This window comes from Leucopleurus acutus, assembly GCF_964270905.1.
Source record: "Leucopleurus acutus genome assembly, chromosome: 11".
Lineage (NCBI taxonomy): Eukaryota > Metazoa > Chordata > Mammalia > Artiodactyla > Delphinidae > Leucopleurus > Leucopleurus acutus.
This window is the reverse complement of record NC_139152.1, coordinates 96,470,773-96,482,969: the sequence shown is the minus strand read 5'-3', so window position 1 is coordinate 96,482,969 and position 12,197 is coordinate 96,470,773. Positions and strand designations below refer to the sequence as shown.

Here is a 12,197-nt window from a genome sequence, read left to right as displayed (position 1 = left end):
TCTTTTCTACAGAAGGAACTGAAAAATGAACTCTTTCATTTCTACCATGTGTACAACTCTTACTTCATCTGTATCGTGGCTTTTCTCTCTGTCACAGGAATTTTCCATAAGTATGTTCTGTAAATCTATTTTGTTAGTTACTGATGCCCACATGATTTATATGTTACTGTAAGGCTAGTTATAGGATGCTATAAATGTGAGAGTATAAATGTAATTGACTTATGATTGTTTAAAAAAAGAAGGGAACATAATATACAGTTCCATTTACAGAACATTCGACTATAAGCAAAATGAATCTTTGGTGATGGAAATAAGGATAGAGACTACCTCTGGGGAGTAAGGACCGAGAGGGGTCCCAAGGCACTTTGGGGATCCCAACAGTGTCCTTTATCCTGATCTGGGTGGTAGTTGCACAGGTGGGTTCACTCTGTGAAGATTAACTGAGTGGTATACTTATGATACTGGCATTTCTGGATGCCGTACTTCATTAAGAAGGTTTACTTAAAAACAAAATCAAAGGCAAATGCCACCTAGGTGGTCTAAGGTGTAAGAAGAGGGCTCATTTCCAGTTCTGTCCCCAACCCACACATGGAACCGGCCTTGCAGGACAACCTGACCAGCACAAAAATGAGCTGCCTTCAGGGACCTCCCTGGTGGCGCAGTGGTTAAGAATCCACCTGCCAATGCAGGGGACACGGGTTCGATCCCTGGTCTGGGAAGATCGCACATGCCGCGAAGCAACTAAGCCCTTATGCCACAACTACTGAGCCTGTGCTCGGGAGCCCGCAAGCCACAACTACTGCACCTACGTGCTTCAACTACTGAAGCCTGAGCACCTAGAGCCCGTGCTCCGCAACAAGAGAACAAGAGAAGCCCCTGCTCGCTGCAACTAGAGAAAGCCCACGTACAAAGACCCAATGCAGCCAAAAATTAAAAAAATAAAATTAAATAAATAAATTTTTTAAAAAAAGCGCTGCCTTCAAACAAAAATTTGGCTAGAATCAGCTGAAGCCTCTCAAGCTGAACAGTTTACAGGAAAGAAATGAGGGGCAGAGGAACATGTTAAAAGGCAGTACAGAGATATAGTCAGAAAAATCTAGCATGGGCAATACTTTACAGGACAAACGATTCAGCTTCTTCAACAAATAAATTGCAAAGAAATAAAAAGGAGAGGGGACCCCATAGATTACAAGAGATTTAAGAAACATAACTAACTGAAACATGTGGGTCTTGTTTGGCTCCTGATTCAAAGGAACTGTAAAGCAATAACACTTACGAGACAACTTTTTGGAAATTTGAATGCTGATGGATGTACTGTCAATTTCAGATGTTAAATTGGTATTTTTGCTCTGTTTTTTAAAAGAGCCCTTATAGTTTATATATATATTGAAATATTTATCGATGAAATGATACAATACCTAGGATCTGAATGAAAATAATCAGGTTAAGGGAATGGAAGAAGTTATAGAAAACAAGATAGATTACAAGTTAATTATTATAGAAGCTGAGTGATGGTTACTGGAGGTTCATTATAGCAGCCCTTTACTTTTGTATTTGAACGTTTTTCCAAAATAAAAAGAAAAAAAAATTGAGCGTCACAATTCCTTGGGTGCAGGTTCCCTGGGTTCCACACCAGTTCCTGGGGTCTTTCCTGGGAGACATCTGCCTATACGCCTCGAACTGAGCCTGCAGAAAGCTTTGCAGAGCCCCTGAAACAGGGGCCATGCCTCCTCCGGTGGGTTCGTGACCCAGGGGCATGAAAACCAACCAACTGATCTCCAGAGGTAAAACAGAAAAAGGACACGAGGATGCGGGAGGAATCCCAAAGACCATATCTGTCCTGGCAGCAGAAATGCCTTCTTCATGCCAGTGCCTGAGCAGAACCTGGCTAAGCAGCCAAACATCCTGGGTTCAATGCTGCCTCCACTTCCTACCGGCTGTGTTACCTTGAGCAAGTTACCTAACTTCTCAGTCTCCTCACCTATAAAATGAGGATAACAGTATCAGTCTCACAGGGGGTTTTTGTGAGGATTATGTTAATGCCTGGCACAGAGTAAGTGCTAAATATTATAAATGTTAGCTGCTGTTGTTGTTATTATTAGTGTCGCCTGAGCTTCCTAATCATCTGTGGCGAGGTGCGCGTGGGGGTAAAGAGCAGCACCGAGGATGCAGAAGGGATTTCTATCCTGTGAAGCCTCTGGCTGGGAGGGCTCGCTCCACCGGGCTAACCAGCTGCGGCAAACAACCAACAGAAAGGCTCCGGCTGCTGCCGAGGGGACTGCTGTTTTCATGTCCAGCCTTGGGGGGCTGTCCTGAAGGGTGAGGAGCACAGGGTTTCTGCTCCCTGTAGGCCCACTGGGACCTCCCCTGAGAGGAGGGGCTCACTAGGTGCGTGGACACAAGCAGCCCTCAGCGGGAAGCAGACTTCCTTGGATGCGGCAGGTGGCCCTGCCCGAAGGCCCATCACCAACCTGTGCTAGACACGGTTTCCGAGGGCTGAAAGACAGCAGTGGAGGAGGATGGTGGGGATGCCGTGGAGGAGCTGGCCGACTCCTTCCCTTCTAGCTCAGCCACAGGCAGCAGCAGGTTCTGGGCCAGGTGGGTGGGGCTGGCAGGGATGCCATTCTCCAGCAGGAACTCATCCAGGTCCATGTACTCCAGGTGGAAAGACTCGCCATCATATGGGATGGTCTTGTCCCAGATGGGTGGCATGAGGGAGGCAGAGACGGCCATGGTGCTGGCTGCTGCAGCCTCGTCTTCCTCCAGCTTTTCCTTCCCCTTTTCCTTATCTGCAGACACAAAATCTGTGATGAGACATCACTCAAGAGGGTTACTCAATCCCAGGAGGCGAGCAGTGAGCCTCACAGGGTGGACCCACCTCTCTCGGAGTCCTGATCCATCCATGAGTGTCAAGAGCCCATTCTATTCTCCAGTTATAACCTGGTGCTTGAACCAGGAGCAATGGTCTCCTTTAGAGGTGGCAGCAGACCCTCATCCGTGCCTGGGTTTCCTAGGATGCTCTCCATAAGCTCTGAGGCCTGATGTATCCCCAGGGTTAATTCAGAATGGGCTGTGGGATTACCATCTGCCGGAGAGAGGCTACAGGGAGGAAATGGAGTTTCTGACCCTTCCTGATATCTTAGGAAAGGGCTGATTCCTCAGGCCAAGAACTTTTGTGTTCTCCTGTCCTGTCCCCTCCAGCTGCGCTTCTCCACAGCAACCCAGCCCGGGGCTTGAATCCCAGCTCTGCCACCCACTGCAGTGATGTGTGACTTTAGCCATGTTACTCAACCTCTCCCAGCCTCAGTGTCCTCCACTGTATATAAGGAAAAAGCTACCTCTTTGGTGAAGATCAGAGGTAACATTTGAAAGTGTCTTGTAGAGCTCCTGGCACACAGCAGGCATTCATTATTACCGTGAGCTTGTTCAGGGCAGGGATTGTGTCTGATTCATTTCTAGATCTCGGGGACCAATACAGGAGCAGGCAGACAGTGAGCCATAGGAAGCTGTGTATAATGAATGAAGAAGGGTGGGTTTGTAAACAGACTCCCTTCAGGTTTCTCAAAAAGAGAGGGCCTGGAGCTGTCTTTTCAGGACCTTTTTCAGAGCAACCATTTCAAGAGACTTCTATCCCTGAATAAGCAGAGAAGACTTAAGGCAGGTTTTCTGGGAGGGAAGAGAGGGGTGGAGCTGTAGAAGAAAGCCTGCTCCCATTCAAAGCAAAACTGATCAATCAGTGGGGACGGGATCCCACCTAATTGTTTCAGCCCAAAAGTTACACACGTGGATTGGATATCCAAGAAAGGGTAAATTAAGAAAAAAAGACAAAAGAAAAATGTGACAAGGTTGGAAGGAAATCAAAGTGACAGGGACGCTAATCAGAGAAGTGGGAGATAAAATCATGACAAGTTCATAATAGGTTTTCAAATTGAGGGAGACAACTTTGAATTCTGGATTCTGAAATGAAAAAGAGAAATCAAATATGATTACGTTGGAAATGAACCAGTCATGCACGGACTCCTAGACCACAGCCAGCCAAAAAGCAGCCTGTTGGTCCAATAAAAATGGACACACCCAGTGAGTTAAGAAGGTGGAGGTTTTGACAAACAGAATTTGGTCACGGCTTCTAATACAAATTAACTCGAATTCTTGCAACTGCCTTCTGTACCAGGCTTTCGTTTAAAACCAAATGGGAAGTGAGAGAGCCAAGCTTTGGTGGGCTGGGTGGGCCAGATGGTCTCCCTGGTCTCCTTCCTTGGGATACTGACTCTACATTCTGTTCAGAAATGACTGAGATCCATGTTGGGCGGGGTCATGGGGATCAAAGGAGGCAGGAGAAGGGAGGAGACAGAAAAACAGCCCTACTAAAAGGACGAGTAACACTGAGTTCCAGGTTTTGTCTGGCCTAAGCAATTAAGCATATTTTTAATTAGTGTTTTTATAAGATGGAGTTTTAATTGTAAGAGATGATAAAGGACTAGGCCCCTCACTCAGGTCAGAGGGATTGACATCATCAGTGGTTGCCAGTGATACAGTAAAGAGCATGTAAGGGCTAGTTCCGTGACCTTGAGGAAACATCCTCACCTCTCTGAGTGTCAGCTTTCTCCATCTGAGAAGCGGGGTAATCCCCTACTGGATGGCTGTGGAAGACTAAATAGAGATTATGCTGAAGTGCTGTGAGCATTCTGCAAAGGTAAGGTAGAACTATCGTGATGGATGGTTATTATTTGGTAATCTGACAGAACCTGACAGATGTGGACACCTGTCCTGAGGCAGCTTAACTCAGCCCCAGATTTGGAACAAAGCATTGCCTTAAAAACAAACAAAAGGGTCTGTGCATATGAGGTCCTGAAGCAGGAGAAGAGAGCCTGGCCTCACCTGATGTGCGGAAGCTATTGGTAACCCAACCCATAGGATGGGAGCCTGAGAACACACCCAGGAAAGGAAGATAAATGGCATTTTAAAAAATAAAATTAATCCCCCCAGACAGGTAATTCACAAAAGGCCCATTCCTTCCCAAATCCCTGAACTACACCAGTGGTTCTACGAAATTAAAATCTCTCAGATTGAAATCCTCCCTCAGTGCACCTAAAACTCCACTGTAGGTGGCACTCCTGCTGCTCCCTGAACCTCATGTGCCCAGGCCAAAAAACAAGGCCAAACCTGCTTTCCACATAAGCCCCAGGGACCCTTGTGGCCTAGGAAACAAGACAAAGCCCAGCCCTGCCACTGTGGCCCCAAAGACTAGGGTCAGCCCCAAACAACCAGGTGAAGGGCCTCAGCGGCCTCGTTCTAACCCTCATCCCTCTACCTGTCTCATCCCAACCTCCCCCTCAGAAGGCGCCTCCCATTCCTTCTCCTGACACCCCTCCCCCACCTCAGCAGCAGCCCTGAAACTCATTTCCAGAAAATCTCCAGTGAGTACCTAGTACCTGGGGATACTCACACGCAGGGATGAAGACAGGTCCTCCTCTCAGGAGGGGGGACGGCCATATACGAAGACAATTCGCTATCAGGGCATCTCAAACTTTAGTGGACTTTGGAATCACGGAGGTGGGGTGGGGCTCTCCTTAAAATGCAGATTCCTGTCCCAGGAGCCGCAGAGTCGGTGGGTAAAGGGTGGGGCCCAGAAATCGGCATTTTAAACAAGCACCCCAAGTGATTCTGATACAGGCGTCCCCAGAGAAGGCGCCCTGGAGCCTCGTTTAAGGGGCTGCTGCGACCCCCATCAGCCTCCTCAGTAAACCTTACACGTCGCGCGCGCTCCCGGCCGCCCCAATGAACCTCCTCACTGCGACCCCTACTCTACCATCTCCCTCCTGACCCTTCCCCGCCAACCCCCATCTGACCCAACCTCTCTCAACTCGTCCCCGACCTTCTCTTCCCACCCCCTTTGCCTCGCCCTCCGGGCCCCTCATCATCCCTGGCCCCATCCCCCTCCGCTGGACCACTTCACCCCGACCTCCGACCTCCGAGGCCCCGCCCTCACAAGGCCCCGCCCCTGCAGAAACCCCGCCCCCAGGCGCGCGCGGACCCCCTCCCCTCACCTAGGCGCGCCTCGCGCGGGGGGTTCTCCATCAGCTTCTTCAGGACCAGAGGGAAGGAGCCCGGCAGGCCCCTTTCCCCGGCTGCGCGCCCCGGCCCCGGGCCCGGCCCCGCCTGCGGCTCTACAGGCGGCTTCTTTCCGCCGCCCGCGTCGGACATCGTGCCCCGCGCTCTGCTCGCGCGCCTCGCCTCCCCCGCCCGCCCCCCGAGATGGGACGGAGCCGTTCGACCCGCCGCAGCTGCCGACACGGGCAGCTATTGCGCAGGCGCCCAGCGGCACCCCCGCCTCCCTCCATCCCTACCCCGCCTGCGGACAGGCTCTGTCATATTAATTATTCATAAGGCCAGGCCAACTTCCCCGGATGGCAGCCTTAGATTGGCCCGCCCCGCGAGAGGGGCAGGCTCAGCCTTCCGGGCCGTAATTGGTTAGGCCGCCCGGGTAAACGAGACACGTGCGGGGCCAGGTGAGGAGCAGGGCCGAAGGCCCCGCCCCGTCCGCCTCTCTGTCACCTGATTGGTGCCTGCTGGAGTCTTGGTCGTAGGCCCTTTTCGGCGACAGCCCCTTCCCTTCTACCAGCGGTTTCACCTTCGCCTCCTTCTTCGTAACCCCTGCCTTTCTTTCGGAACACTGTAACCGGTCTCCCTTCCCTCGCATCCCAATCTCACCACCTTCTGGACGCGCTGAAGGGAGGCGGGGCTGGGAGCAGCCATGCCAGCGGGGGGAGCCTATCAGAGAGCCCCCCCCCCCCGCGGGTCACGTGGAGATGCAGCCGAGTCCAGTCGCGTGGGGAGGGGGAAGAAGGAAGGCGCGGAACAGCCAATGGAGGGCGGGGGCGGGGCCCTGGGCGGTGCACGAGGCGCAGCACGTGCGGGGCTGCGGCGGGGCGGGGCGCAGCGGGCATTTCTATTCCGGGGACTCTGCCCAGGGTCGTGGGACAGGGACGCAGAGGCCAGTCCTCACCCTACCTCCCCCGCGATCTAGAGGTTGGCTGAGGGCAGGGCCGGGGACGGCGACATGTTCCCGTAGGGACGGCCGGAGCAGGCTTGGCCGCCGCTGAAGGGGGGTGTCAGGTTCCTCACTGATCCCGGGTTTCTGGTGCGGGCGTGGCGGCCAGATAGCGTGGAGGGAGCATTCTTGAGGCCGCGGGTGGAGAGAGAGAGCCCGGCCCTGAGCCAGAGCCAGAGTACACGCTTCCGTCCTCGCACTTACTAGTTTGTGACCTTGGGACAGTCCAGTTGCTTCACTTGAGCCTGTTTCTTCGTCCATAAAATTTAGGGGTTGGGCTAGATAATCTCTAAAGCCCTAAACAGCTCTGAAATTCTGTTCCTCTCTAGGACCTTCCCTTCTTTTTCCTAGGGAAAAAAATAAAAAAAATTCCTTTACACAGGGTACACATTTTGTGGGACAACTACCTCTTCTCAAAATATTTACAAATACTCCCTGGGAGTTCCTCAGGAAACGCCTAAAAATACAAAACGTGAGGGGGTACACAAGTGTGGAGGCCTTATAGGAAGCTGCTCCTAAGTGGCGCCCAGAACTTTGTACCTCTTTACAGCACAGATCATACCCTGCCTTGAACCCAAACAAAACTAGACTCTCCCTCCCTGAGAGGGCAGGGACTTCGGCTTATTTGTCCTGCATCGGCCAGTGACTCCCGCCTTCCACGAACGAGGCTGGGGAATGGCAGGGCCTGGTCCCTGGTTCATAGGGTAGGTGCATGACCGCAACACCCAGCTAGATGAAAGTTGTCAGGCTGATGCAATCAGAACTGGGAGTTGAGGAGGAAGAAGAGGCTGGGCCCCTGAGCAAGCCTGGAAATCAAGAGGTTTGAAGAAAATCTGGGTGGTGGTCGAGGCCAGGGGATGGAGCTTGACTCCAAAATTCAAGTTCTTATGGCCACACTAATTAGACTTCAGTCGCTTTCTGACTCTGATACCTGCAGCCAATTGCTTCATCTCTCCAGGCCACCTTTCCTTATATGTCAGACGGCGATAGGGCAGGATTGACCTTGTGAGGCTTCCTAAGCCAGTTCGTATAAAATGTACAATTGCAACCCTGCCACAAACAGTAGTTTTCATAGCTTTACTACCACACTGATGGGTACAAATCCACTGCTTGGTGTATCCGTTATCCTAGAGGCAGGTATGGTGCCCATGTCGCTGTTTAGTGAAAGTGCTAAATTGTGTACAGAACATTTGTTGTGTTGCAGAGTTGTTAGTGGTATTCTGTATGTGGCTAAACTAATATATCTTTAGGATAAACTGACCTAGAGGTTTTGTTTTTTTGTTTTTTTTTTTGCGGTACGCGGGCCTCTCACTGTTGTGGCCTCTCCCGTTGCGGAGCACAGGCTCCGGACGCGCAGGCTCAGCGGCCATGGCTCACGGGCCCAGCCGCTCCGCGGCATGTGGGATCTTCCCGGACCGGAGCACAAACCCGTGTCCCCTGCATCAGCAGGCGGACTCTCAACCACCGCGCCACCAGGGAAGCCCTGACCTAGAGGTTTTTAGAAACAAAATTCAAAGGACGGTCGGAGGAAATTGATTAAAACAATGTATGAAGTTTAAAAAAAAATGGCTAGTTTGGCCGCAGAGCAGCTTGCTGGGTTAGAGTTAAATGTATATTTTCATGGCTAATGTGACGTTATTGAAGAGAAAAAATTTCTCAAGATATTAGAGGAGGATTTGTAGTAACATAACAGTGGAAGGTTATAACATTCGTTTTATGACAAAGGTGGTATGTAGTAAGAGGGAGTAAAGATTTAGATTTTTTTTTAAAGCTGCAGTTGTCCAAAAGGGATAATGCCTACTCTGCTTATCACCCGTCCTGGAGCAACTGATTAAACAGGCGAGTGGCACTGGTGAGAAGCTCAGTAAGCAGCTTAGGGCCTTAAAACTTAGTTTTGATTTGGTCCTCTGTTCATGTACCGACACTCCCCAAAGAGGGATTTTTTTCCCCTGGACAACCGCAGGGTAAATGGTGTGTCACAAACACCACGGCAGGAACATTATAAACATGTTCTCTCTCGTGCTTACTTGCAAGCTGGGAGGTGAGCTACACTGCCAACTGGCAGCACTCAACAGCACCATCCTGGAGGCGGGAGCCATTATGTTCTTGTCTTCATTCTCCGGCTGATCCGAGAAGAGCCACAGCATCCTGTCTCTACCTCTGCCTCCTATCGTAAAGTGGGAATAACAGCGCAGCCTTGCCCCTTCTCTTAGTGGAGGAATAAATGTCGTGAGAAGTAATTGGCTAATTTCCATAGTGTTTGTGAGCCCAACAAAGAAAGAAACTCTATAAAAAGAACATGTTATTACATGGTTAAGACTTCAAAGCTATGAAGTGATACCTTAGTATTTTATAGTAATAGGGTTTCAATGCAGCAACTTCTTGAGGGAAATGTGGTCCTGGGGCAGCAGTGACTTTGTGGGGTTGGGACGCAGACCTGGGTAGAGTCTCTCCACAGCACTGTCCAGCCACTTGTCCTTGAGCTAGGGACTTCTGCTGCCTAAGTCTCAGTTACTTTTCTCTTGGAAACGGAAATGGCTCTGCTTACCTCATAGAGTGGTTATGAGGATTACGTGTGGGAAGCCTGAACAGCATATGGCGTGGAGTGCGTGGGCCTCCACCCTTCCCCTTCATTCAGGTTGTGTCGGGTGAGGAGTACGATTATTTTGGGTGAGGGGACAAGGCTGTGAGTGGGTTCTTCAGTCTAAGCTACTGCAGAGAAAGGATGTGAAACATCCATTTTCCAGAGCTGGACTGGCTTTAAATTCTACTCTTCAGAGTTCCAGAAACTTGCTAACCAACCCAAGTTAAAAATTTAATTCAGTTGAGCATATGCAGAACAGGTGCCTTTCATTAAGCCGCTATACCAACTTGGATTATTTAAATTTGAAGTTCAGAGGAACTAAAACTCCAGCATGGGAGCCTTTGGCCAGATACCGCATAATGATCTCTTTGGCCACATAGTCAGCACCTAACAGGACAGTACGACTCCGTCTTCTGACTTACTGCACAATGTGACATGATGTAAGAGCAGGACGGTGAGAAGGCTTCCATTGAGCTCTAACAAAGCCCAGTGATCTGGGTGCTTTGCGATACCAAATGTAAGAGAGCACAGAGCTTTGTTCAGGGTAGTAACTCAGTAAGTATTTGTCGGCTCGCTCTGTTGTGGGTGCTGGTAGGAGGGTTAACAAAACCTTTCAGAGCCAAGTCATATACATCTGGAACGTTATTAACATGAAATAACAGTCATTGTGTTTGATTCACAATCAAACCTGGAATAACAAACATGAACGGTTTTTATGGCAAGTCTCCCACCACTGGCCTTGCCCACAACTGCCGCCTTTCGAGCCCACATACTTCGTGGCTGCATGGTTCTGGGCTGTGGTTTGTACCTCGGTCTCAGTGTGTCCTAGGGGAGAAGTGGCAGGTGGAGGCCCTTCGCTAACTCTTGCCCATCTCTTCAATACTCTCAAGAGTACCAGTTTCCTGTTCGGCTTGCATTTTGTCCGCTGCCCAGGTTTGGACTGTAGAAGGGAATGCCCCAAGAGCCATTTCCAGAGAGCAGCCCTCACCTCCAGGCTCTGCCACGTCTCAACAGCCACTTCCTGACAGCCAAGGGCTCTCCAGTGGAGGCTGTGTTGGTGTAGTGGTAGGGTGTGGGCTCTGGAGCTGGAACATCTAGGTCTGATTCCTGCTTTGACTACTTCCTGTGTGACCTTGGGCAAGTTACTTAACCTCTGAGCCTGAGAAGTAAAGGAGTCAATTCAGGTGCACTGCTGAGACTAGCACTCGGAGCATGGCAAGTGCTCACCTGAGGTTGTCACTTACCACAATTTCATGTTGGGTTGTCCTCGAAACACCCTGTCCCTCCTAAGCTACCACTTCCCCAAGAATAGTGTGTGTGTGTGCGTGTGTGTGTGTGTGTGGGGCGGACCTTGCAGGCAGGGAGGTGATGGCCTCACTCTTCTTTATGACCTTCAAGGCCCTGCAGGCTCTCCCCGTTGCGGGTCTCTCCAACCTCACCTCTTCCTTCCTTCCCACTTAATAAAACACCTCCTGCAGCCACAGTGGCCTTTCATTCCTCAGACACATGTATCTTTCTTGCCCCAGGACAGGGCCTTTGCAGGTGCTGTTCCCTCAGCCTGAAAGTTCTTGATGTACCTGGCTCTTCGTCACCCTCCAGGCTTTGGCTCAAATGTCACCCCCTCAGAGAGGCTGGCCCTGACCTCCCTGATTGCTGACTCTCTGTCTCCCCGCTGGAATGCAAACAGCAGGCGAACAGGGGCAGTGCTTGTCTCACTCGCGCCTGTGCCACAAGTGTAGCAAGGACTCAACGTGATGAATGTTTGGATGACTCGAGAGGTACTGCCCTGAGACCTGGTTCCAGAGACCCCAGGGAATCCCGTGGGTAGGGGAGAGCCTGGAAGCCAGCCAAGCTGGGTTGGAGCCCCTCGACAACTGTGTGGCCTTCCCATCGCTGAGTATTAGCCTCCTCATCTGTACGATGGATCATCACAACTCCCTTGCAAAGCCATTTCACAGATGGAGATGCAAAAGCACTGAGCACGGTTCCCAGGACACACCTGGGAACCAGGGGCCTTTAGAACCAGGATTCATTCCTTTAGCAACCTAGCCTTGGGACAGGCCCGTTAAGATGTAAAAGCCATCTGGACTGCTGGACACTGCTGTCAGTCTCTGGCACTCGGTGAGAATGAGTTTCTCACGTTTCCCTGATCGGTGATGGGGATGGGATGGGGTGGGGGGACAGGTAGAGAAGAAGGATGAGTACCTGACGCTGGGGTGAAGAAAAGGCAGGCCTGCATGCTGGCCCCGAGAGTAGCCAGTTCCTCTGAGCATGTTTCCTTGCCATTTAGGAGGTGGTAACGAGGGTTAGAACTAACACATCCAGTACAAAGAAGGTCCCTTCCCGCACTTCTTCCCTGGAAGCAAACTTCATGATTTCTCGGGTTTGCTCTGGTTCCCCAAGACTGGGAGTGGAGGCGACCACATGAACCTTACTGATGCCAAGCCCAGGACAGCCCAGGCTGCACTGAGTCCACTCTCTCGCCTGTTCACCTCAATTCCCCAAGAGGAGGCTACCCAGACCCCTGCCTCTGCCCCAGCGAGTCCCACTGAGATCTGGCCT

The 12,197-nt window shown here is 51.0% G+C and overlaps 1 protein-coding gene across 3 annotated transcripts in view; it reads right to left on the bottom strand.

Moving 5' to 3' along the window:
• Positions 1-12,197, bottom strand: part of TEF (TEF transcription factor, PAR bZIP family member) — a gene marked incomplete at its 5' end in the record, with an annotated part of 31,623 nt that overhangs the window by 14,911 nt on the left and 4,515 nt on the right. For 2 of the 3 annotated variants that reach the window (XM_082851036.1, XM_082851037.1), the window contains 2 exons: positions 2,472-2,789; positions 6,048-6,204. In XM_082851036.1, the coding sequence (XP_082707162.1) occupies positions 2,472-2,789; positions 6,048-6,204 (475 nt within the window). Of the gene's footprint in view, positions 1-2,471; positions 2,790-6,047; positions 6,205-12,197 lie in introns of those variants that run through there. The other variant, XM_082851035.1, reaches the window with a different exon arrangement.